The sequence below is a fragment of the Myxine glutinosa genome, chromosome 1 (genome assembly GCF_964187855.1).
Source record: "Myxine glutinosa chromosome 1, kmMyxGlut1.1, whole genome shotgun sequence".
Classification (NCBI taxonomy): domain Eukaryota; kingdom Metazoa; phylum Chordata; class Myxini; order Myxiniformes; family Myxinidae; genus Myxine; species Myxine glutinosa.
The window spans coordinates 102,221,398-102,246,733 of NC_136261.1; the positions used below are offsets into that span (position 1 = coordinate 102,221,398).

The 25,336-nt window shown below is 42.2% G+C and overlaps 1 protein-coding gene across 2 annotated transcripts; it reads right to left on the bottom strand.

The window, feature by feature from the left end:
* Window positions 1–4,131: 4,131 nt before the first annotated feature.
* LOC137426976 (E3 ubiquitin ligase Rnf121) lies at window positions 4,132–25,336 on the bottom strand. Of its 2 annotated transcripts, XM_068116051.2 has the most exons (9): window positions 25,228–25,336; window positions 20,298–20,332; window positions 18,769–18,910; window positions 15,487–15,641; window positions 15,239–15,346; window positions 14,920–15,040; window positions 11,250–11,383; window positions 10,987–11,088; window positions 4,132–4,898 (listed from the first exon to the last, which is right to left on the bottom strand). In XM_068116051.2, the coding sequence occupies exons 1-9, from the start codon at window positions 25,264–25,266 to the stop codon at window positions 4,778–4,780; spliced, it is 957 nt and encodes a 318-aa protein (XP_067972152.1). In that variant the 5' UTR covers window positions 25,267–25,336; the 3' UTR covers window positions 4,132–4,777. The 2 variants fall into 2 exon arrangements, with proteins under 2 accessions (XP_067972152.1, XP_067972162.1); XM_068116061.2 differs by lacking the exon at window positions 20,298–20,332 and having other exon boundaries at window positions 25,228–25,320.

The following is a 25,336-nucleotide window of genomic DNA, read 5'->3' on the forward strand; positions in this document are numbered from 1 at the left end:
TTTAAAATAATACTCCTTATGAAGCATAGCAGAGGGCCCAAGTGATTGCTTCTGTGGCTTGAACCAATTATTGGCAGCTGGGTTGCCGTTATCCAGGGGGCTGTAGGTTAGGGCAGTGATTTCATCAAGCTGCCAGCATATAATGGTGCACTCTTTATTTATAAATACAATGGCGTACTTTTTTTTTTTCCCCAGAAGGCACTGTGGCATCTTCCGCAAGAAAATGCTGGTAGATAGGACACTCGGCTTAATGTCCCTCTGGACAGTGTTGCAATTGATGCAACAACCTGCCTGCAAATTATTAGTGAGTTTACAATTGGGCCAAGAATAGAATCCAGACTTGACAGCTCAAAGTCAAGTATACTTCCTCTGACTTACCCTGTTAGTTACCTTCTAATCATCTACCACATTCTTTAATGACTTGTTGTATTGGAAGAAGTACACAATACCTGTCATCTAAGTTTTTATTAACTTGCCTTTTTTTACTTTTAGGTTATGACTTGATTGACGGAAGGACCTCTTTGCTGGGGATTCAGCGTTGGCACTCCGTGGATGATCTGACTCCATATTGTTCAATCTTTGAGGTGAGGGGGCCAGGATAGAGCCGATATTTGCTATCTGCCAGTCATGTTTCATTGACTCAAGCTCCCTAGTTCTGGGTCGACACCATCTGGCCTGGGAAGGATTGAAGTTGAATAGTTGGTGAGATGGCAGATGAGCTAGGATACAATGGAGATGTCCACACAGAGACTGCACTGGTCTAGGAGAGATTAGGCAAGAGGCTGATGTGTCCTTTGACGTTCTGATGATTCTTGACATGGTGAAATTGACGCTCACTCAATGTGTCAGATACACCGCATGTCGAAGGCACCAAAGCCTTTGTAAATGTGTTGCAGTTGTGGTCCAGGTCTCAGATCCATACGATAACACAAATGATCAATACTCAATACATCTTCAGCTTTGTGTTCTTTTGGATTAATAGCTTCTTGAAAAGCAGTCTGGATAAACAGCTGCTTTAGTGATACAGGAAGTGGTGTCACGGGACAACGGCCCAGATTTGTCAATGACCGATCCAAGTAAGTAAACTTGACAAATTAAACCACTTTGCTGGAGATTACGTCGTTGGGAGAGGGTTGGTGGAAATTCCTCCTGAGGAATCGCTGGTGCCCTTCATAAGCAATATCGGGGCTGGGATGGCGTTTTCAAGTGGTATTGCCATTACCCTGATCTCGCACAAGTTGATGCTCATCCCTATGTGGCTAGCTTCTTCTGGCAGGACAAGGAGACTGTTTCAAGTCAGGGTGCGTGAACAGTAACAGCCATGAGGGTTTCGTCCTCCTTATCCAAATAGGTAGCAATATCCTGCTGAAGTGCCACATTTATCACAAATCAGTCGTCTTGTTTCACATCACCTCAAACCTAGCTTCAAACCTCAAACCTCAAACCATCACCTCAAACCTTTAACCTAGCTTCAAAAATGCTGACCGAGACCAGGCTTGGAGACCCATGTTTTTTGTTTTTTTACCTCTGCCACCAAAGATGGATGGAGGTTATGTTTTCACCCCTGTCTGTCTTTGTTTGTTTGTCCGTTTGTGAACAAAATATCTCAAAGTTGTGGATGGATTCGGACGAAATTTGGCAGAGATGTAGCGTATCTGACAAGGACGAAATGATTAAATTTTGGTGAAGATCCGGATTCGGATCCGGCTATTAGAATTTTAAAAGTGATTCTTCACCATTGGGAGATTGGGCCAAAAACGATACATAGCACGATATCTCAAAGTTGTGGACGGATTTGGACGAAACTTGGTGGAGAGGTTGTGTGTGTGACAAGGAAGAATCGATTCAAATTTGGTGAAGATCCGGATCCGGATAGTATAATTTTAAAGTGATTCTTTCACCATTGAGCGATATGGCCAACCAGGCAGAGGTATGCTCTCTACTGAATGCCGTTATCGTTTTTGTTTGTTTACGCACAGGAGGTCCTTCCAAGTGTCTTTTTGGTGGTGGTGTCTACATCCCTCTTAAAATCTGTCCATTAAGTCTTGGGGTCCTGGGAGCAGCTGAATAAGGTCAAACAGTTGGATATATGAATCGTATATTTGTGGGTAGGATGTGATCGAGCAACTGTATTGATGGCACAACTGTTGGTTGTTGCACTATTTTTACAGCATGTGATGGTCTTGGTTTGAGGCAAAGAACACAGAAATCAATGGTTTGACGAACCAATCTCAGCACTTCTGTAAACCCTGTAGAAATGCATACTTGAGAATCATTAACATGAGATCAGGACATGGTCAATGAACTTACAGGTGAAGCGGGCATTGTGATACCAGATGTACTGGTCCATCAGACTTCTTGGAAACCAAGAGCTGCCAACACCAAGATCATACAATGCACACGTGGGTGCCATTGTCATTTGCAGTATCTTAACAAACAGGGCCAATGATGCCTCTCCTGGTGATGCGTTTTTTTTTTGTTTTTTTTTGTATACCAAGTCGAGGCTCGTTTAGGAGCTAACACATAGAACATGTACTAAAAGAAGCAGAAGACAAAAGGGGCGAGAGAGATAAGCATAACAGCAGGGAACAGGGACATCAGGAGATCTGTGGAAGAGAGAGGGTTGGGGCAGGTTACACCGGATAAACAAGATGGACACTACATGGGCTTTCAGGAAAGAAAAAGAATCTGAAGGAGGTGGATTTGGATTGGATTAATGGGGGTCGAAAAGATCAAGGTATTGGATGGGAGAACATGAGATGGTGATGAACAGCTGTTTTAAAGACCTGGAGAGAAGAGTGGGATTGAAGATAGTGTGGGAGATTGTTCCAAAGGCAGGGAAAAAGGGGAATGAAAGAGTGAAGGTGAGCAGAGAGTCTTGATTTTGGAAGTTTCACCAGAAAGGGGTTGCTGGCAGATCTTGTGTGTCCTGCAGAAGTATTGTGAGGACAGAGCAGGGGGTGCAAGGCCGGAGAGGAGTCGGTGGAAGGCAGAAAGACCACCAACCTGCCTATGGTGAGAGAGTGAAACCCCTCAGAATCGGCTTCATCGCGGGAGATACCAATGATTCAGAGAGCTTTGGTTTCAACAGCGTGAAGCCGAGCTAGGTGTGAGGCAGGAGCACCAGCCCAGAGGGGAGAGCAGTATTTCATCAAGCCACAGATGAAAGCTTTGTAAGTGGTGAGCAGCTCAGTTGTGCCATGGAATGACTTTGCACGATGGAGGATGCCCAGTTGGTGACTGGCTTTGGAGGCTAGCTTGGAAATGTGGCTTTTCCAGGCGATATCATTGCAGATAGTGAGATCCAAAAGCTCGTGATGGAACTTACAGCAAACTGTTGAGAAAGTAGATGGGCTGTTCACCACCATCTCTTATCTTCCTCCATCCAAAACCTTGATCTTTTCTACCCCTGTTAAAACACCCCAAATCCATCTCTTTCAATCTCCAACTTCTTTCCTGAAATTCCTAGTAGTGTTCCTTTGCTTTATAATATGTACCCCCACCCTCCCCTTTCCCCCCAGCCCTCTCCCTTCCACAGATCTACCGCCGTCCCTGTTCTCTACTGTCGTTGTGCTTGTATGCTTTCCTCTCTCCCCCTCTTGTCTCACACTCCCTTTATTTATTGTATGTTTTATGGGTCTGTGCATGTTTTCGTGTATAATGCGTTAGCTCTTACGACACAAGCCTTTGACCCTGTATACAAAAAAAGAAATAAGAAATCTAACAAATTCTACTTTCAGGCAAAGGAAGCAATACAGTGATATCATTATCACACGTCCTTACCTCGGTGGGAAGCTTGGGGACCATTAAGCAAGAAATGCAACCTTGGAAAATCTCCCAACAGTTGCTGTGGAAACAACCATGCGTTGTCCAGGATTTTTTTTTTTTGGATAGATGAGCCAAAACAGGGACTATTAAGTTTCTTAGCCAATTCCAATTTGAATTAATTGCCAAATGAGAACAATTTGAGGATGATAACTTTAAAAATTGATTAGTTTCACCAAAGGAACATCAATTTATATCTCAACCATGAAAAGTCCTGTCAATGTTGCTTTTTGCATGGCCAAATGCCTTTGAAATATTGAATAGCATTACCAGTGTATGTCTGGTGATGCACAAGTATCCATCAACTCGTGTGGAAAGTTTTTTTATTCCAATAAGGCTTTCACCATAAATCTTTACTTTGTGGAACAGTAAATTAAATCTTATTTTGCATTTCCAAATAGAAATATTTTGTGTGATTCTCATAAAATACCTAATCCAAAGACTTGGGACCACCTTCTCAAAAAATAGTGGTGCTGCAGAACTCCAAAACAGCCTTCTGCGAAGCAGCTGCGAGGAAGATATGGCAGCATTAACAACAATGTCTTCCTTCCTAACAGCACAATGTTCACAGCATGTGCCACCTGTTCCAACCACTTGCAGCAGCCATTTAATTTAATCTCCAAAATGTGCATCACAAATATTCCATGGTTTATCTGCTTAAGTGATTCATAAGTTACACATTTTAAGAGGATTTGAAACCACCTCAAATATTCCCATATGTATACAAGCTATATACAATGAAAGTGCGACATCAAAAATGGTACTAAAATTGCCTCCGCACCAGGTGGACCATGTGGCAAGCTTTCATAGCACGGCTGGTGAGCACTTTGGAGGTAATGCTGTGACAACAGCACCAAACTCCTTCCTTTGCACATAAGTCACTTTTCCAGATGCAAGAGACAGAAGTGGCTCAACCGTAGATGCTGGAAAAGGAAATGGGATCATCACAGCCTCACTCGAGGCCAAGCGAGAAATTGATGCCTTGCACCACACCGACGATAACCGGCTGCCAAGCAACAAGGTAGCGCAGCCAGTCCAGCAGTTGCCCATACAATACGTGTGGACGTTCCCAACTGTGACGAACCATCAAGGCCGAAACAAAGGCAATATCTCCAACCGAACATCACGCCGAAAAGCATTGCATTGACAATATATCACCAGTGTGAAAAGGGATCGCAGGTGTCCACAACGAACAATACAATTCGATCATTTATGCAAACCGAAACACAGCCAACCAGGACGAGCAAGTCCAGATAGGAAAGCAAACTGCCTACCTGCATTATAAATATTTATGGATTCTTGCTTTTGGACAAGATCCAATATTGCAATGCAATATTTCTTTTAAAAAAACATTACAAGGAAAAAATGATTATTATCAGTTGTGTGCACATACAGATAACAGCAAAACCCTGATAGCAATGCGTAAGTCGGGTGGAAAAATTAAACTCTTGCTTTTTGACACATGCAGACTGAAACCGATTCACTCAATCATGTTATCGGTGCACGGAGGTTATGTTTTCACTTGTGTGTGAACAGGAACAGGATATCTCAGATTTGTAGATGGATTTGGATGGACTTTGGTGACGGGTTGGGTGTGTGACAAGGACGAATAGATTCAATTTTGGTGAAGATCCAATTCTAGATCCGAGAATTTTTAAGCGATTCTTCACCATTGAGTGATATGGGTAAAAAACGATATACAGCACGATATTTCAAAAAGTTATGGATGGATTCCAACAAAACTTGGTGGACAGGTTGGGTGTGTGACAAGGACAAATTGATTCGATTTTGGTGAAGATCTGGATCCAGATCTGAGAATTGAAAAAAAAACATTTAAGTAATTCTTCACCATTGATAGATAGGGCCAAAAACGACAAAGCATGATATCTCAAAAAGTTGTGAACGGACTATAACAAAATTCAGCGGATGAGTTGCGTAGGTGACAAGAACAAGTCGATTAGATTTTGGTTCATGTCCGGATGCAGATCTGGCCTATCAGTTGGATACGAAACAAACTATTCAGCCTGGTGGAGGGATGTGCTCCACTGAGTGCCGCTCTAATCATCTATCTATAATTCCAGTAATCTCTGTCTGTACGTTTGTACGTCTGTTTGTCTGTGACCGCTGTTTCTCGACAACCACGGGTCCGATATACTTTTAACTTGCCAGGTATATTGCTGGGGACCCGAGGATGTGCCTTTTCAAGGTTTCATATTAATCGGACAATTACTTACCGAGCTGTGTCCAAAAAACGATTCAACCAATCAGAGAGCAGCGAACGATCGCGTGTGCCGAACGTGGCGGACACACTCTGCCTCGGACGGCACATTTGAGAGCGTATTCATTTATTTCACGTTTGCAAACTATGTTGGCGTTAAACTATGTTTTAAAACTAATAAAACCGAATTTGCGATTCATTCGCTTTCCTGCGCGTTTGTGCACGCGATGGCGATTTCTTTACCAAACTCCGGAAGCCGTTCGCTTTAGACCAAACCATTGCATGTAAATAGAGGGGGGGGGGATTGTCACCGTACTCGCAAGCCGTTCGCTTTGGACCAAACCATTTCATGTAAATAGAGGGGGGGGGGGGGGATATAATTTTAGATATAGATATAGTACGGGCAATGCCCTAGTCTATCTATAATTCCAGTAATCTCTGTCTGTCTGTCTGTACGTCTGTACGTTTGTCTGTGACCGCTGTTTCTCGACAACCACGGGTCCGATATACTTTTAACTTGCCAGGTATATTGCTGGGGACCCGAGGATGTGCCTTTTCAAGGTTTCATATTAATCGGACAATTACTTACCGAGCTATGTCCAAAAAACGATTCAACCAATCAGAGAGCAGCGAACGATCGCGTGTGCCGAACGTGGCGGGCACACTCTGCCTCGGATGGCACATTTGAGAGCGTATTCATTTATTTCACGTTTGCAAACTATGTTGGCGTTAAACTATGTTTTACAACTAATAAAAACGAATTTGCGATTCATTCGCTTTCCTGCGCGTTTGTGTACGCGATGGCGATTTCTTTACCAAACTCCGCGTTCGCTTTGGACCGAACCATTGCATGTAAATAGAGGGGGGGGATTGTCACCACTCGCAAGCCGTTCGCTTTGGACCAAACCATTTCATGTAAATAGAGGGGGGGGATATAATTTTAGATATATATATATAGTACGGGCATGCCCTAGTCTATCTATAATTCCAGTAATCTCTGTACGTTTGTACGTTTGTTTGTCTGTGACCGCTGTTTCTCGACAACCACGGGTCCGATATACTTTAAACTTGCCAGGTATATTGCTGGGGACCCGAGGATGTGCCTTTTCAAGGTTTGAAATTAATCGGACAAGTACTTACCGAGCTATGGCGATTTAGCCGTTCGCCGTTCGCTTTGGCGTTGCGAATGGACCAAACCATTGCATGTAAATAGAGGGGGGGGTTCTGTGGTCGTTGCGAATGGACCAAACCATTCATGTAAATAGAGGGGGGGGGTTCTGTGGTCGTTACTGCCACGTGGTTTCAAAGTTTTTTTTTGCTGTTGTTTGCACGCATGTTTTTTTGCACCCACGTACGGGCACGCCCTAGGATGTTTACACACACACACCCCTACACAAATTTTTTTTTTTTTTTTTTTTTGGCAAGGAACGGGCACCCACGTACGGGCACGTCCTAGCTTATATATAGTACGGGCATGCCCTAGTATATTGAAATACGATTGTATGTGAAGGTTAGCGTCAGTGTATTTTGTCGAAGAAGATAATGGATGTAATCCAATTAAAAGTTGAGTTGGTTTACAGTCATGGGAGACGACACATGGCTGACAGAGTGTTAGCCCTTAATCTACACAAAAAAGAAAATTTGGGGGGGTGGGGGGGGAGACAAGATTATAAAATGTTGTGTATGGGTTGAAGATCAAAGGGCCTCGAGCCCGAGATGAAAGGGCCATTGGTCAAAAGGTGACGGGAACAATTATAAAGGGTCAAATGTAGGTGAAGCGAGGGTAGCATTCCAGAAGTTCTGTTGCAATGAATACCCACACATGCTATCTTTTATTCAAATGGGAAATCCTTTGTTGCCCACCTTGTAATGTTATCCTATGCAACTTTTCCACATCAAACACTCGCATTGACATCACTTCATGCTAACTTGCTCAGAATAGACAAGATCGATGCACAAAATGTCAGCATTGAACTATTATTATATTTGTATGTTCTGCTATAAAAAGTCCACAACACTGAACTACCCTCGTACATAATCGGATTGCACGACGAGTCGCAATCCTTTCATTTAAACGCCATTTTAGAAAATGCTCTACCGCCGGCTTGGAGATGGACATGGTGAGGATGCTAATTTCAGGAAACGAGTTGGATTCGGGTAAATGTCAGACTTCACCGCGACAAAGGAAAAAAAGTTTTTCTGCTAATTATTCAGTGTACTGGAACTGTAGCTAATTCTTCAGTGTATTGGGAACTGGTGAGCTTTTCAGCTCACCTGGAACGAAGTTCAGGGGAGAGCTTATGCGATGGCGTGTCGTCAGTCAGTCCATCTGTAAACACTTCAAACTTCTCCGAAACCGCTGATGGGATTGAGACCAAATTTGGCACAAATTATATTTGTTGTGTTGTGACTAAAGTTTGTTCACGGTATTAAAAAAAAGTCGGGTCTAAGGGGGTCTACCGGGGGTCAAAGTGCATCCAGGTTTGACCCACCAAAATAGGAATTTGCTTTTTTCTCTGAAACTACATACACTATTTTGATGAAACCTGACCACAACCTTCATCACCCATGATGTACCAAAGTTTGTTCATGGCATTAAAAAAAAAAAATCAGGCCCTGAGGGGGTGTATGGGGGGGGGGGGGGATGTCCCCCAAAATAGGTATTTGCTCTTTTCTCTGAAACTACACTCGCAATTCTGATGAGACTTGACCACAACCTTCATCACCCATGATGTACCAATGTTTGTTTGCAAGGCATTATAAAAATTGGATTCTGAGGAGGCATACAGGATGGGAGGGAGGGGTTGGGGTTGCCCCCCAAAAGGGATTATTTTTTTTTTAATTGGTAATTTTTTGCTTTAGTCTTTAAAAAAAAAGTGTTTGTATACATGATCGAGGCTCTCATAAGAGCTAGAGCAAAATGGTGTAGCTACACGTGGAATTTTCACAGATGGACGTACACCACCAGTCAAAAGTTTAGGTACACCCAACATAATGTGTTTAATGTGCAAAATGAACTAAAGATGAACAAAAGTCTTCCCAAAGATATATCTGCTTATCTACTGATAATATATTGTGCTTCAATGCATCTTGTGTGAAATGTAGGTTTAAAGCAATTTTTGGAAATAGGTCGAAAAGTGCAACACTGAATCCAAACTGAAACACAAAGTTAATGTGATTAACGTTTCATCTCAGGAGCAAAAACTGTTTACAAATACTCTGCTCTGTGTGGAATGAATGTTTGTGCTTAGTTTCTTCATCATATACAATGTCTATTATTGCCAGGCGTTGCAAAAAATGTTTACAGAAAGGCCGGCCATACAATCTAATGAGTGTTTTTGTGTTTCATATTGCATGAACATGGGTGCCAAAGCTCGGCTAACACCAGAAAAAAGACAGGCAATTGTAACTGAAAAAAGAAGGCCTTCAAATAGTTACAATGCTGGAGCTGTTTAGCAGACTGGTGACTCGGATTACTTGTCCTGCGATTCTGTTGTGATTCTTGGTCGACCAGAACGTTTTCTATCCACACCAGTTTTGTTATGTTGTTTAATGGCACAAACAACTGCATTTACGGACACTTGTAATTTTTTGGGAATTTGTCTCGAGGATTGGCCTTCTTTTCTCAAAGTTACAATTGCCTGTCTTTTTCTGGCGTTAGCCAAGCTTTGGCACCCATGTTCATTCAATCTGAAACACAAAAACACTCATTAGATTGTATGGCTGGCCTTTCTGTAAACATTTTTTGCAATGCCTGGCAACCATATACATTGCATGTGATGAAGAAACTAAGCACAAACATTCATTCCACACAGAGGAGAGTATTTGTAAACAGTTTTTGCTCCTGAGATGAAACGTTAATAACATTAACTTCGCGTTTCAGTTTGGATTCAGTGTTGCACTTTTTGACCTATTTCCAAAAATTGCTTTAAACCTACGTTTCACACAAGAAAGATGCATTGAAGCACAATATATTATCAGTTGATAAGTATATATATATATATAGATATATATATATATATATACACATATATTTGGAAAGAGTTTTGTTCACGTCTTATATTCATTTTGCACATTAAACAGTAGAATATCTTAGTAGAATCATTTAGGTGTACCTAAACTTTTGACTGGTAGTGTCTAAATCGTACACAAGCGAGGCTTTGCGTACAAAATGCAGTGTGCATTGTGGTAACAAGTTCTGGGAAAAGGTTTAGTGAGAAAAGGATTTCGCAATTAAAATTTGCAGCCTCCTCCAACGTTTCCCAAATCAATAAAACAGGACGTGTTGTCAGATACAATCTACATATTACATATGCAAAAAGCAATTATGTTGTCATAGCATATGGACAGCCTCAATCCACAATTCCTTTTTTTCTTCCCTCTCCACTGCACATTCCCCATCCCTCCATTACCTTTTACTCCCTCATTTGTTACGACTTTTGTCCAATATATACTCTTCTCTTTTAAACACCCAAGGAAGGCAAAGATTTCCAGAAGGAAGCATACATAAAATTAAAATTTTCCATTCAGGTTTTCCATCACAATGAAGCTTACTCAAATGAGTTCCAATTTGGGAATCAAATACTTTTGACTTGTCATCCACATTTGCCTCTCCAACTATGTTATTTGCAGAAGGACCAAATGCACCAATGATGTTTTGTGCAGCACTGCCACACAAAGATCCTGGTAGATATCCGGGATAGTGTTTGGGAGGTTTATGATCGAAATTGTTTTTTTATTTTTACTTTAAAATAACATTTAAAAATCAGTGATAGATATAATCTGACAAGTTGAGTAAAATGAAGATGCCAAATCACGAGTAACGTCTCAAACCTCGATATTCACTGTACCCAAAGCTATTGCATTGTGTAAAAACATCCATCCGAGAAATGTTGAAAGCAAACAGTTTTCATTTTAAAGTAATGCAGACATAAAAAGGATACGGATTGCTAAACATCCGCTTCAAGTCGACCTTTTCCTTGCAGTAAGGGCAGGTCTGTTTCTTACCCACAATGCACCATCCTCTGATACAGAACTCGTGGAACCTGCCATCAGTAATGAAGAACAAACATTGTCTCAAACTCTCCCCAATTAATCTCAATATTCCCCCTCCCCCCCCCCCACCCCACCCCACCACCCTACCACCACCACTTCACCGCTAAAATTTTACAACAAAATCAGGCTCCAAATTGAATGCAAGACATACACATGGTCACAGGAGAGCTGATACGTATTCTCAATGATGCCTTCATCATCGACGTTGACAATGAGACGTTGTCCACAAACAGCGCAAATGTCAGAGGCTGGCTGTTTGCTGGGAATGCCATTGGAACTGTAGTACTGAGTGGAGAAGGCAACATGATGAGAGAATAAGGCATGCTAAAGAGAATCACCAGAAGTGGGCTTTCCAGTCAATTGAAACAACTTTTCAGTTACATCTCGGTGTCTCAAATAAACTGGAGCAGCACTCTTTAGAGAGCATATCTCTGCGAGGCTGAACAGTTTACATTTTGTATCCCACCAATAGGCCGGATCTGGATCCGGACCTGAAACAAAATCTAATTGGCTTGTTCTTGTCACATAACCAACTCATTCACCTAATTTTGTCATAACAGGTCTTCAACTTTTTGAAATATCATGCTACATATAGTTTTTGGCCCCATATCTCAAAGAATCACTTGTGTCGTTTAAAAATTATTGGATCCGCATTCGAATCTTCACCAAAATCGAATCAATTCTTCCTTGTCGCACACCCAACTTGTCCATCAAATTTCGTCCAAATCCGTCCACAACTTTTTGAGATATTCTACTTACAGACAAAGAGACAAGTGTTACATATTTATGGGAATGTATGTGAATTACTATTCAGGTCTTTGCTTATCAATGGGTAGTCGATTAAGGGTTGTTGTGGTTGGAGGGTCAGGAGCCCTTCTGGAAAAAGAGACCGGAAACGGAAGAAGAAAAAACACGAGGTCGAGAGAAGCGACGAGATTTCTTCTTCCTCGCCCCGCTCCGACGAGAGGTGGGATCGATATTGAGCCGTGTGGAAAAGCGGCGTTCCCGAGCCCGTCTGGCGAGAGGAGTTACCGGGACGGATACCTGCCCGGTGGACACGTCAAGCTGCCGTGGGGCCGTGCACCGACCCAGCGTCTGGCACCGTTCGCGGCACCGTCTACAAAGACGCGTACGGGTCGCACGTTGGGGCCTAACAGGCGTTGCAAGCGGCGTGTGGCTTTTGCCTGCGGTACAGTACCCGCTTCGCGTGGCCAAGAGGGGGCTGCAACCTTGGTTCCCGGTACGATACCTGCCCGGTGGAAAAACGTCCACCCGGGGTTCGTTCAACCGCCCGAGTGCGGCGAAGCCGACCATCATCTTGGTCAGGAGGGGCCCAGAGACATTGTGAGGGACAGAGACCAAAGGGGGTCGTGAGTACAAAAGGGGACACACGTATGTAAGATGGCCATCTTAATCATCTAGGGGATTGATTGTTGAGTGTGAATTGTGGATGGTGGATTGCTCGGGGAATATATCCTTGATTGTATCATTGAAATTGTATGGTATCATTACCATTGAAATATATCATTGAAAATCCGTTTTCTCTTGGGTGGAATTCATAGGGATTGCGTTGCGAAAGCGCATATATATAATACCACTTTCTGGCGAAGTTCCTCTCACGGTCCGGGGGTCACCGAGACCAGGTAGTCACCGAGGGGACCACGTAACACAAGGGTGAAAATATAACCTCCGTCCACCTTTGGTGGCAGAGGTAAAGAAGGCTCTCGGTCAAAGTACAACAAGCAAGATATCCTTGGTTTTTCTTAACTTTGTAACAATTAAATATTTTGAAACAAGCTTGTGTGTCTAATTGTCACAATAAGCAAATTTGTGGACGAATGTTGAACCATTAAAAATCTTTTTAAAGATTTTATCATCAAGATGACTTATAACGTTTTGCTTTGTGATGTACTATTTTAAATTGGGATTTAGCACAATCTTCAGTGTTTGTAAATTTTCAGCTGGATATTATTACACATAGTTATGGGTACAGCCTGATAAATCAAAGCAAATATTAAAGGCAACTAGAACGGCACTCTTCGATGTCAAGACGTCGACTAATATGCCTCCACCCACATTATTACATCATTATAATACTTGTACCAAGTTTGATTTAAAACCATTCAGCTGTGCCGAAGTTAGCACATTTTTACCTGACCTGACCTTTGACCTATTGACACCAAAATTTAATCAGTTCATGTTTACATCATTATACATACCTGTACCAAGTTTTAATTTAAATCCCTTCAGCTGTTCACAAGTTCACATTTTTACCTGACATGATCTTTGACCTCGGGACCCGCAAAATCCAATCAGTTAATCTTTACATCATTGTACATATCTGTACCAAATTTGAATTGTATCCCTTTAGCCATTCTCAAGTTATAGACCTATTACAGACTTTGACCTTTAACCTTTGACCTCTTGCTGCTTATGATATTTAGATATTGTGTCGACAATGTAATCGTACACGCATTGTAATACGAAACAAGTATGTACCAAAAATTAGGGTTTTTACAAGCAGAGTTTGCATTGACAGAAACAGCCACAAGTTTTAAAGGGTAACCAAATGCTCAGACCACCTCGATGCCAATCTATCCGTTGATACCCTACAAAATAGATATGATGTCTTTTTCCGATTGCTGGTTTGTAAAGTGGGTAATTTGGCAATGAAAAGTCAAAATATTCTGTTTTACTTTGGCCTTGACGTCACCTAGTGAAAGCGACCGCCACTTCTCTATTGTCTACTGATAACATCAACAAACGATTTAACTCAACCAGCAAATAATTTTCGAATTTCTACAAATATACCTTGTCGATGTGTCCTTGGTGGTTGTAGTAATACAAAGCGAGATGGTTGAAATTGTGTGTGTAGTTCCAGAGAAAAGAGCAAATACCTACTTTGGGAGGGGGGGGGGGGTGGAGGGAGGAACATTCCCTCCTCCCCCCCCCCCCCCCAGTAGACCCCTTTAGGGCCCGATTTTTAGCTCACCTGGAACGACGTTCAGGGGAGCTTATGCGATGGCGTGTTGTCCGTCAGTCCTTAAACACTTGACACCTCCGAAACCGCTGATAGCATTGCGACCAAATTTGGCACAAATGATATTTGTTGTGTTGTGACTAAGTTTGTTCACAGCATTTAAAATAAAAAAAAATTGGGCTCTAAGGGGGGTTTACCGGGGGGGTGAAAGTGGATCCAGGTTTGATCCCCCAAAAATAGGAATTTGCTTTATCCTCTGAAACTACACACACTATTTCGATGAAACTTTAGCACAACCTTCATCACCCGTGATGTACCGAAGTTATATTTGAGGGGACATATGGACAGGCACATACTGTTCTAGATGGCTTTGCCCTATGGGCTACGCCGTAAAAAGTTACATATTACATGCGCCCCCAACGTTGATCGCACACAAAGTTTCATTTAAAATGTTTTAAAATTTGCCCATAATTGCGTTTTTCCGTGTCTGACATATTGACCCCACCCAGAGGGCGGGGTCAAAATGCCACTGCTCTTGCACCTTTTGTACCATGTGCTGATCACAACGACCGAGTTTGGTGAATTTCTGTCCAACCATTTAAGAGGAGATAGCGTGACGGACGGACGGAGACGATTACAATATCCCCCTGGTTTTTTTTTTTTTTTTTTTTTTTTACAAAAGGCATGGACATAATAAACTAAAAGCATGTTGCATTATCAGAAAAGGGAAAATAGTTAAACAACTCTGTCCTGAAATTTACATCAAGAAATGAACGATGGGAAAGCTCAAAGACGATCCATTCTAGAAATAAATTGAATGGGGGAAGGTGGGGAAACTCACTCCGATGGTTGAAGCCATATAATCTGTACAGATTTCAGCGAAATCCCTCCCCAGAACTCCATAATAAAGGCCGTAAAAGAGCAAAACCACGCCAAAGTCCATCGAATCCTCAGAACGAAGCCTGCCCAGATCACGTTAAGAAACATTATCCAACGGTTAATCAAAATGGAAGAGATAGAGATATAAAAGACTGCTTATGCTTGTAGGAATTGCAAAATCATACAAATGTATCAGTCTGCCATTAATCACACCTACAACATAATTTGATGCCAACGATAGCAGCATAACAACGGTAAACTTGACAAATTACTTCTCAAACCTGAACAAGAGGTTTAGGCCAAACATTGTGAACATGACAGCAATGTAGCCCAGAATTCCTGTAGCATAGCTCATCTTGTATATGAGCAGGAACCACTTGTACACCAACCTGGTGCACAAAGAGAATCGGATTAGAAAAGAGGACCAACAAGTTATAAGAAAAGGAGAGGTGGAAGCTAATTCAGTAATACTCGGAGAAGAGTATGAGGAAAATGGATGCAGTTGAAAAATACTGATGATCTGAGACACCTTGGAGTTGTGCCAGATAATGGTTTTCTTGTTGCTCGGAAGATGATGTAACTTGTGATGACTGAGAACATGCCCCAAAGAGAGAGGAAACGCCACCAGTAGAGCTTCATGGTAAAGTATAAAGGGACAGCCCACATTTGAAACAGAGTGGCCAGCTGGCGGGAGAGAAAGGTTGAGATGCAATGATCATCACCAAAACACAAAAATAACTAGAGCAATGCGACTGTGTCGCCAATATGCTTCCACACAGTGCCCGCCCATTACAACGGGTAGATGCCCTCTTTCACTGTCCTAAAAATAAAGAAGTTTGGTTTAAATCCCTTCAGCTGTTTTAAAGTATCACATTTTTAACACAGGACAGGTTTTACATTGATCGGTGAAGTGTTTTTGGAGAGGGAATTTTTTTTAAATATCGGCTTTCAAGCTAATATGGCTGCCAAACCACGTGACATACGACATCAAAATGTACACTCTGCATATGTATGGGTAAGGGATCAAGTTTGTGAAGTTTCGTGTTGATCGGATGAGGTTAGTTATTCTATCCAAGATGGCTTCCAAACCACGTGACCTACGACGTCATAATTCAAACTATAAACTATAAACTATAGTCAAACTATAAACTATAGTCTATAGTGACTATAGTCAAACTATAAATAAGCAACAATGGTGTTAGATGATATTTGTAAAATTTTGCATCGATAGGGTAAGCGGTTTCAGAGATATAATTATTTAATATTTTCCTTCAACCCAATATGGCTGCCAAACCATGTGACCTATGATGTCATAAATTTAATATTTCAATACAAATGGGTCATTGATCATGTGCTTGCAATTTCAGATTTTTAGGATAAGGCATTCAATGAAAGCATTTATGGCTGGTATACCACTTCACTGATGAATTCATCATTATCATGATTTTGTTCCCCACTGGGAGTACTTAATGTGCCAAGTTTAAAATTTTTCCATTCAGCAGTTTCTGAGAAATATTTTTTTCATTATTCGAGTTTAATCAAAGATGGCTGCCATACCACATGACCTACGACATCACAATTGTCATAAAAACATTCTACATGGGTGTTAATCCTTCCCTCAAAGTTTCGTCTCAATTGGACATGTGGTTGCTGAGAAAAACGAGGTTTAGCCCGTATGGACAACCCAAAAACATAATGCCTCCGGCCACCGAACTATTGTACTTGTTCCCATCGTCGACCATGTATACTACAAAAAAAATAGTGATTATGAGCCATCTAATAACCATGCTAATATTGTGGAATCATTGAACAACCGTCCCCTTCCAACCACCGCACAAATTATGCCTCCTTTCGTTCCTTTTTACCTTCCCCTTACTCACATTTCCCCCAAACCTCATTATCCCTTCTCACATTGAACAACGAATATGTATCCAAGAAATATTGATCGTTTGTATTTTACGATTACATGGTTTCTCCATATGCATTCATTCATATTTGCAATCACAATTATAACCACCTTTAGAGGCCATTTTTCCCCGCAAAACGGGGGTTGGCCTTTTTCGGGAACCGTGGTTGTTGTTGTTTTTCGGTCCCCTATTTGAAGCAATGTTTTACGGCCAATCCCCGTGGTTATCACACGACGTGACGTGACGTGACGTGGTTATCGTGGTAATACGACGTGGTCGTGGTTATCGTTGTGGTTATCACAATTATTAATGTATAATTCCAAGGGAGCTGGAGCTAGGCCCACAGTCCCTATAGTTAGATGGTCCTGGGACAGAAGTAGCGATCAATACTGTATTTTGATTGATCACCAGGGTACATGAGGAAAAATCATCCTAATTTTAAAAAATAGCGTGGATCGGCTCGTTACACTCGCCTTAGCACATGTCGCTACTGGGGTACAGGCATGTTTTAACTTGGGATCACACCGTACATGACACAATAATATTGTCAAGTCCGTGGCCGATGAAGACCAGCCTTGGACAGATAGCCAAACGTTGCTTCAACTCTGAGGCGTATACCTGAACTTGGCGGGATTATATTTTCGTGCGCGCGGGAAAGGCCCGAAGCCTTATCTAATCGGAAGGCTGCCACGGGTTTTATTACTCGAACCCACAAACAAGTAAACAGACGCGTCACAAAAGTAAAATGCAACAAATAATGAATTTAATGAAATAATTGTGAGATGATAAAAAATGAATGCGAGGTAAAAACTAAATCCTAATTTTAGAAGTCTCCACTCAGACACGAAACAGACAAGTGAATGAATGGATAAAGAAAATAAAAATAACTCCCCCCCCCCCCCCCCCCTTTGATTTGGCATGCAGCTGTGCGGTCACAATGAGTACTTTGGTATGATTGGTCACTGGGAGGACCGCGCGTCGAAGCCCCCGAACAATAGCGCCGGTCAAGCGCACCTGAACCATGCAGCAGGCAGCCAAACATCCCCCCGTTCGATCCCAAAGCCGGCACAAGAGAAAGAGCGAGTCCGCTTCTTCTTCCTCCTCCACAGTCCACAAGAGCCAGGAACAATGCGACAAAGCCCAGAACGAGAGAGAGATTAAATGCAACCGCCCGCCATTAAGCCCAGGACAGAGAGAGACAAAAATGCTTCGACCGTCCGCCACGCAGCCAGTTAAAGAGAAAGTGAGAGAGGGACTCAACCTCCTTTGCCTCTCGCTGACGTCACCCCCGACCAATCCTGACATCCCATTACATCATCCCATGGCCCCATAACCAGTCACAAAGCTTGGAGAGTGGTTTCTCCATTACGAGTTCTTGGAGATGGAGTCTAGCCGTCCTTTCTGGAATGGACCAATGCCAGGCGGGGTTTACTTGCCGACCGGCAAATGTTCGGGTCTCTGTCGGCATGACGATGCGATGGCCATTGTTGTAATTGTTGTGGTATTGGCGGCCCTTTTTGATGAAATAAAACGTCGGGGAAATCACAGGAGGGCAATTACACACTGGGGAGATTAATCTTAACCCTACCTAGTTAACACACACTCCACCCCCGTGTGAAGGCACGTAAACGATCTTAAGGTCACAGTTTTTCTACTTAAATACATCGAAATTGGCTTCCTAATCGCACGTGGTCCATGCTACCCTACACAGTTCTACCTGTATCCCTACAAATATGGTACAGGGTTTGTCATCCCATACCCCACAAATGTAACAGTATTTACCTCATAAGAAAACAAACCAACAAGGAGCATCAAGCGATTTTAAAAATACTTTAAAAAAACTTGTACAGCTGAATGAATAGTACAAGTCATGTGGAGCGATTGATCATGTTTTGCGTATTTACATTGTAGGAGCGCTGGTGTCGTTGTTTCCACTGCACAAGAAAAATTTGTGCCATGACCATCGTACCCAGCAGTACCAGCACCATCTCTGCGTGCATCGCCTCGTGACCACGGTGCCGAACATGCATACGTGCATGCTCCAACCTGCACAACACAAACATATCAGTGCATTAAGACATCAACCACCAACGACAACCATCACAGTGCATTTACCCATAAAGTGCTGGATTTAATGGTTAGTAGCCCAGAAATGCTTTTTTGTCATCGGCTTTTCTCCACCAATTAGAAGCAAGATTTCATACATTAGCCTGGGAATTACATACGCATTTGTAAGAAAGGTCATAATTCGTTCTTTGGGTTGGAGTTTAAACTCATTTGCATACAAATAGTGGCTAGAACACATCCATATAATGACCACATTTGGTGGGGCCACAATCGTGGCCGGTTGACCTGTGTGTGTCGGCCACGATCATGGCCCGACGCGCTTTATGGGTTAAGAGTAGGATCACAAAAATAAATAAAACCAATGCTCTGACTTTATACGTTTGTTCACCATACCACAATCTCATTCCAACTAGAGGGCAGCGATTGGTGATTGCTGATGGTTCCCCATAGAGTAATTTCAGCCAATGGTCGCACTTTAAATTATGCCTCAATTAAAAAAAGCTTCTATTTTAGAGCGGAACGCCACAGACACCAAGACTAAACACTTAATGCCTCCCTCTGGGACCATAATAACTATGGCAACACCATCATGAAGCATAAAATCTCAACTTGGAGCAATTCACTTTATTTCATGGAAAACTAGAGAAAACCTTACCCCGCACAGTCTTGAGAAAAAAAAAAGAACACGGGCGTGGTCCGAGAGCGGCAAATTTGATTCGTCATGTTGATGTAAAATGCCGTAATATTTTGTTGAAGTTTGCTAGACAGAAGGTTGTGAAATTGTCAATAAGGCGATTCGTGTTCCACAGTGCTCAAGTATATAATTTCATTGAAATAAAATAAAGCTGTAAGAAGTTGGAGGAAAAAAAAAAAAAAAGATTCGGAAGTTTACCACCGTTGATGTAGTGTCTTTTACACCACCTATCTAACATGTTACATTAGTTCTTCCTGCCTGTTGTTTGTGGCCTTCATGACATCCTTAAAAACACAAACTTTCCTGTTTGGAATGATTTTCAATTTTGTTTGACTGCCAGATCTCATTCCTCTCTATGCATGTGCGACTGAGTCAAATTCAGAGTCAAAGTGCTGCTCAACTGCAGGTTCGTTTTTCGATTCGTCACTTGAAATAAAGTTGTTCATCGATCATAAACTACCGTTTGTAGACAAACAGACCAAGTGAACAAACTGCTTAACTCCACTTTTCACTTCGCACCCACGGGGTAACAATGCCAACGTATATTTTTTAGCCCTACGACTCAGCACCTTTCCCTTGATTAACCTTGCTGAAGGCAGACATCATAAAACAAGCTAGAAAATGGATTTTTTTTCAGGTCTTGGAAAAAAAACAAAAAAAAAAACAACATACTTCCATCTCTCCTCCGGCAATAAATCCGAATAATCCTGGAAAAAAAAAAAACAGCATGTTTGAGCAATTGCAACTATAAAAGTGACAAAAACAAGTGCAAGCTCAAATATAATACAAAAATTATACTGCAGAGTGTAGATAAATCATCATATTAATTTAATAATATTCTTCCCCTATTTTAGGGAATTGGTCCTATTGATGGAATAGCTCCATTTTGTTCTTTCATTTGCATCATTTCTTCAGACCTCCTTTTATGTCATCGTTCACACCTTCCTGTCACGTTTTCTTTGGCCTGTGTCTTTTTCTTTTTTTTTCCATTCAACTCAAAACTTGTAATCTCCTTAGAGGTTTATCCTATATTTCTAGCTACTTGTGCATGGATCAAACCGTCTAAGCCTTCTCTTTCTCGTTTCAATCTTCATAATGCAGATTTTTACTGTTTCTTGGATCTTCACTCCACCACTCACATCACTCCACCACTTCATAAACATCCTCACTTCTCTGTTCTTTTTATTCTTCTTTCACCTCCCGTTATCATTGCTCAAGTTTCACGACGATACAATGGGGATGGCCTTATACAGGTTAAATTAACTCGTGCCTTTACTGCCCTAACTTGGGACATACCTGTTGGACGTTGGTTAGGGGATACCTCCTAACTCTTTCCTTTCAGTCCAACCTACTTTTATCCTCATCCTTTGTCATTTCTGCTCCCCCTCTGACAACCAACACATCCAAGTACATAAATAAAAATTTTTCACCCTTTCCATTTCCAATCTGAATCCCATATCGTTCTGCATTATAGTGTGATCAACCTTTTTAGCTCCTTTTAAAAATTCCTTACATTTAAACCAACCAGCTGCTTCAAACTACCTTTCATTGCACCAATTTATTGTGGCACCACCTTTCACAAAGAGTACCAAATTGAGTTTGCCCCAACAACTTTGCCACACAGCACCTGATCACTTTTCTCCTTTTGTTTTATTTTTCATACACCTATAGTAAACCCTTGAGGGTAGAATTTGCAATTTAGAGCAATATAAGTACCTGTGTGCTCAGCGTCTACCAGTTTCCCTGGTCATAGATAGGTCTCCTGCCCTGGGCCTACTTCCTGGATTGGTCGAGCCTTAGCTCACCTTGCCCAGGCAGACCATGTGACCTTTTTGTCTACTCACTCAAAATAATCTCTCCATGTGGCCCTCACTGCCACACTTGTAGGCAATATTTGTGACCACAAATTATGACCTCAACAACTAGGTCTACCACTCATATATTACCACCTGACAAGCCAACAACACGTAAACTCCAGACCATCTCCTGGTGGCTCTGCTTGCTGCTGAAGCAACCTGCTGATGTCAAGTCCTTTTAAGAGAGTGGAAAGCATTTTTTTTTTCTCCTCTCCCTGCTCTTTCAGATCAGGTGCTACCCTGTGAATCATGGGCCGAAGTTGGTCCAGTCCACTGGGTCTCCTCAGTGATCGATTTCACTGCACATTCAGCTGGAGCTCCACGATAATGCTAATCTTCTTATCCGAGAGAACAGACAGAAATCTCTTGTGCCAACATTCCCAATATGCGTTGGTAAGCAGGTCACAATATGGAGTTGTCAAGGACTGCTCTATATCCGGAGCCATCATTTCAAATGTTGCCATTGAGCCCGTACCAATTCATATTGATGCGCCGTGTCAAAATAGTGATTTTGGGCCATAGTTATTTCCTGCCTCCCAAATTTCCATCCAGCCATTCAATTGCGCAAAATCCCACCTCCACCGATTTGCTCCTCTCTTTCTCCTGCCCTACCCCACTTGTAGAACCTACAACTTTCTCAGTCTCTTCAATGTAACTATTCCCTCCACAGCTTCAAGACACCCCTTCACCACAATCTCAGGTCATCCTCCATCCACAACCATTATATTTTCTACCCCCACTAACCATCCCCAAGTCCATCTCCTTCCAGGTTTCCAGTTTTCCTTCAACTTGTATTATTGAGAGTTCATGACTGCATCCGTCTTATTCACTCTGTGTCCTTCCTTGTTGTCATTCTTCCCCAATTTCATTATCCCTCCAAGTTTTCCTCTATTTTGTCCCTCAACCCTGCTGTTGGTGCATTCTCCTGCCCTCCCTTCCAACTGTTCCTTTCATGCCATTACTTCCTAATCCGTTCTGTGTTCTCACTCCTCCACAAGCATAGACTCTATACAAAAAAGGCAAATTAAATTTGGGTTCAGAAAGGTTGGGTTCCATGCTTCCCGCTCCATAATAGTTGACCAATGGAATGTCCTTGACAGTGGCTAGACACAGTACAAAAGTGCATCCCCAAATTATTACTGATACTCTCCATAGGCTTCTCCCCCATACTCAAATATTTCCACGAGTAAGGCTCCGCTGCATCATTGCAGTTCTTCCTCAAGTTGGTCCACCAACCCTTTGACCTCTCCTCAGTCTCTCTCCCATTTTCACCACATATATGTGTCATGTGTTGAACAATTTCCTGATGTACATCATCAACATCACTCACCGTTTACTCCCTTCTTATCAAAATGGTTCTCTACGCATCGACTCTCTAAATTCTGCATCAAGAGGACAAGCTTAAAGATGCAAAAACAATAAATTCCAAAAACATCTAAAAAAGGAGATGAAGTTTGTAACTTCTAAAGATGTAGATTCGAATGACATTAGAGAGTTCATAGAACACCTTACCCAGGCGGTCTTGGGTAAAACGGATATGGAAAGGGTCGTCGTTTCAACTCTTGCTTTGCGTTTCTGGGCACAAACTACATTTCCTAAAAGCTGCAATTTTGTCCGAATCTCGATACTCCCCAACGTTGAGTGCACGAGCGTAAAAATTGATTGGTCGACATATTGTAATATTCTGTCCAAGTATTGCTAATGAGGATATTTTTTGGAAATACCAAGAAGGTGATTTGTGCTCTACAGTGTTCAAGTACTGAAAACAAAACTGAAAATCATTCCAAACATGAAACTTACTGTTTGTAAGGACGTCATAAAGGACACAAACAACAGGCACAAATAACTCATGTAATGTGTTAAATAAGGTGGTGTAAAAAACGCTGCATCAATGGCGGTAATTTTTTTTTTGTTTGTTTTTGACATTTTAAATCTCTATCTTATTTAAATTCAATTATATACTCGAACACTGCAGAACACAAATCAGGTTATTGGCACTTTCAAAACCCTCCCATTTAGCAGTACTTGGAAAAGATATGTCATCACAACCAAACTAATTTTCCGCTCGTAGACCTCGCCCATGTTCTTGTTTCTCCAGGCTGTGCGGTGCAAGGTGTTCTATGAAGTTATGAACTCTAGGTTATTTAGCGTTTCCATGAGCCTCGACAATATTCGTTACAGTGTAATTAACATTTCTTTGAAAAAGATATTTGAAATGGTGTACAATCGTTTAAAAACGAGAATGTCACAGCTATTACAAGCAAGCTAAACGTTCTACTAATCACAAGAGTTGTTTGTTCAAATGAGGACGGCACACACACCATGCAAGCACACCATGCAAGCACACCACGCACACCATGCAAGCACACCACACATACACCATGCAAGCACACCACACATACACCATGCAAGCACACCACACACACCATGCAAGCACACCACACACACACACCATGCAAGCACACCACACACACACACCATGCAAGCACACCACACATACACCATGCAAGCACACCACACATACACCATGCAAGCACACCACACACACACACACACACACACACACACACACACACACACACACACACACACACACACACACACACACACACACACACACACACACCATGCAAGCACAACACACCACGCATGCACACACACCACGCATGCACACACACCACGCATGCACACACACCACGCATGCACACACACCACACATGCACACACACCACACATGCACACACACCACGCATGCACACACACCACGCATGCACACACACCACGCATGCACACACACCACGCATGCACACACACCATGCATGCACACACACCACGCATACACACACCATGCATGCACACACACCATGCATGCACACACACCATGCATGCACACACACCATGCATGCACACACACCATGCATGCACACACACACACACCATGCATGCACGCACACCATGCATGCACACACACACACACACCATGCATGCACGCACACCATGCATGCACACACACACACACACCATGCATGCACACACACACACCATGCATGCACACACACACACACACACACCATGCATGCATGCACGCACACACACACACACACACACACACACACACACACACACACACACACACACACACACACACACACACACACACCATGCATGCGCACACACACCACGCATGCACACACACCATGCATCACGCACGCACGCACGTAGCTTGCTTGCGTGGCAGTTTCTCAAGCAACTCGAACTGCCATTTCTCCAATTGCTTCTCTCGATGCAAATCCTCAATCGAGGCAAAACCGGATCAATGTATCCACAAGGCTCGGTGGAAAACCTCCCGGTGAGAAGCATCAAGTGTGAAGTACGGTAGTTCAGATAAAGTTGTTTCTGCAACTCGAATATTTTATTTTCAGACAATAAATCAGCATTGGTTTTTGGTGTGCCTTTAACCACACCATTATTCATTAAGAACAGAACTCGCCAGCGTATCAGTCACAGCCGGTAAATCAGAGTACAGGGAATAAATCAGAGACGACCAAATCATCATGATACCGATACTGATAGTCGTGTAGATCTCCCGATCTGCATTGTACATAATACTGGGTTCAATTGGAAGCTGCTCAGATTTCAATTTCAATACGTCGTTTCCAAATACCATGAAAAAAGTATTCATTCAACTAATTAATGCACAACCACACGAAAATACCGAATTAAATAAATAATACGCCAAACCCTACCACAGCCTGCCCGTCATGCTCCATCTTCTTCTCCGCCATTGTTATTACCACGTAGAGTATTCAACATTTCACGCCATTGGTGGATAGCTCAAATAAGCTTTATTATTAT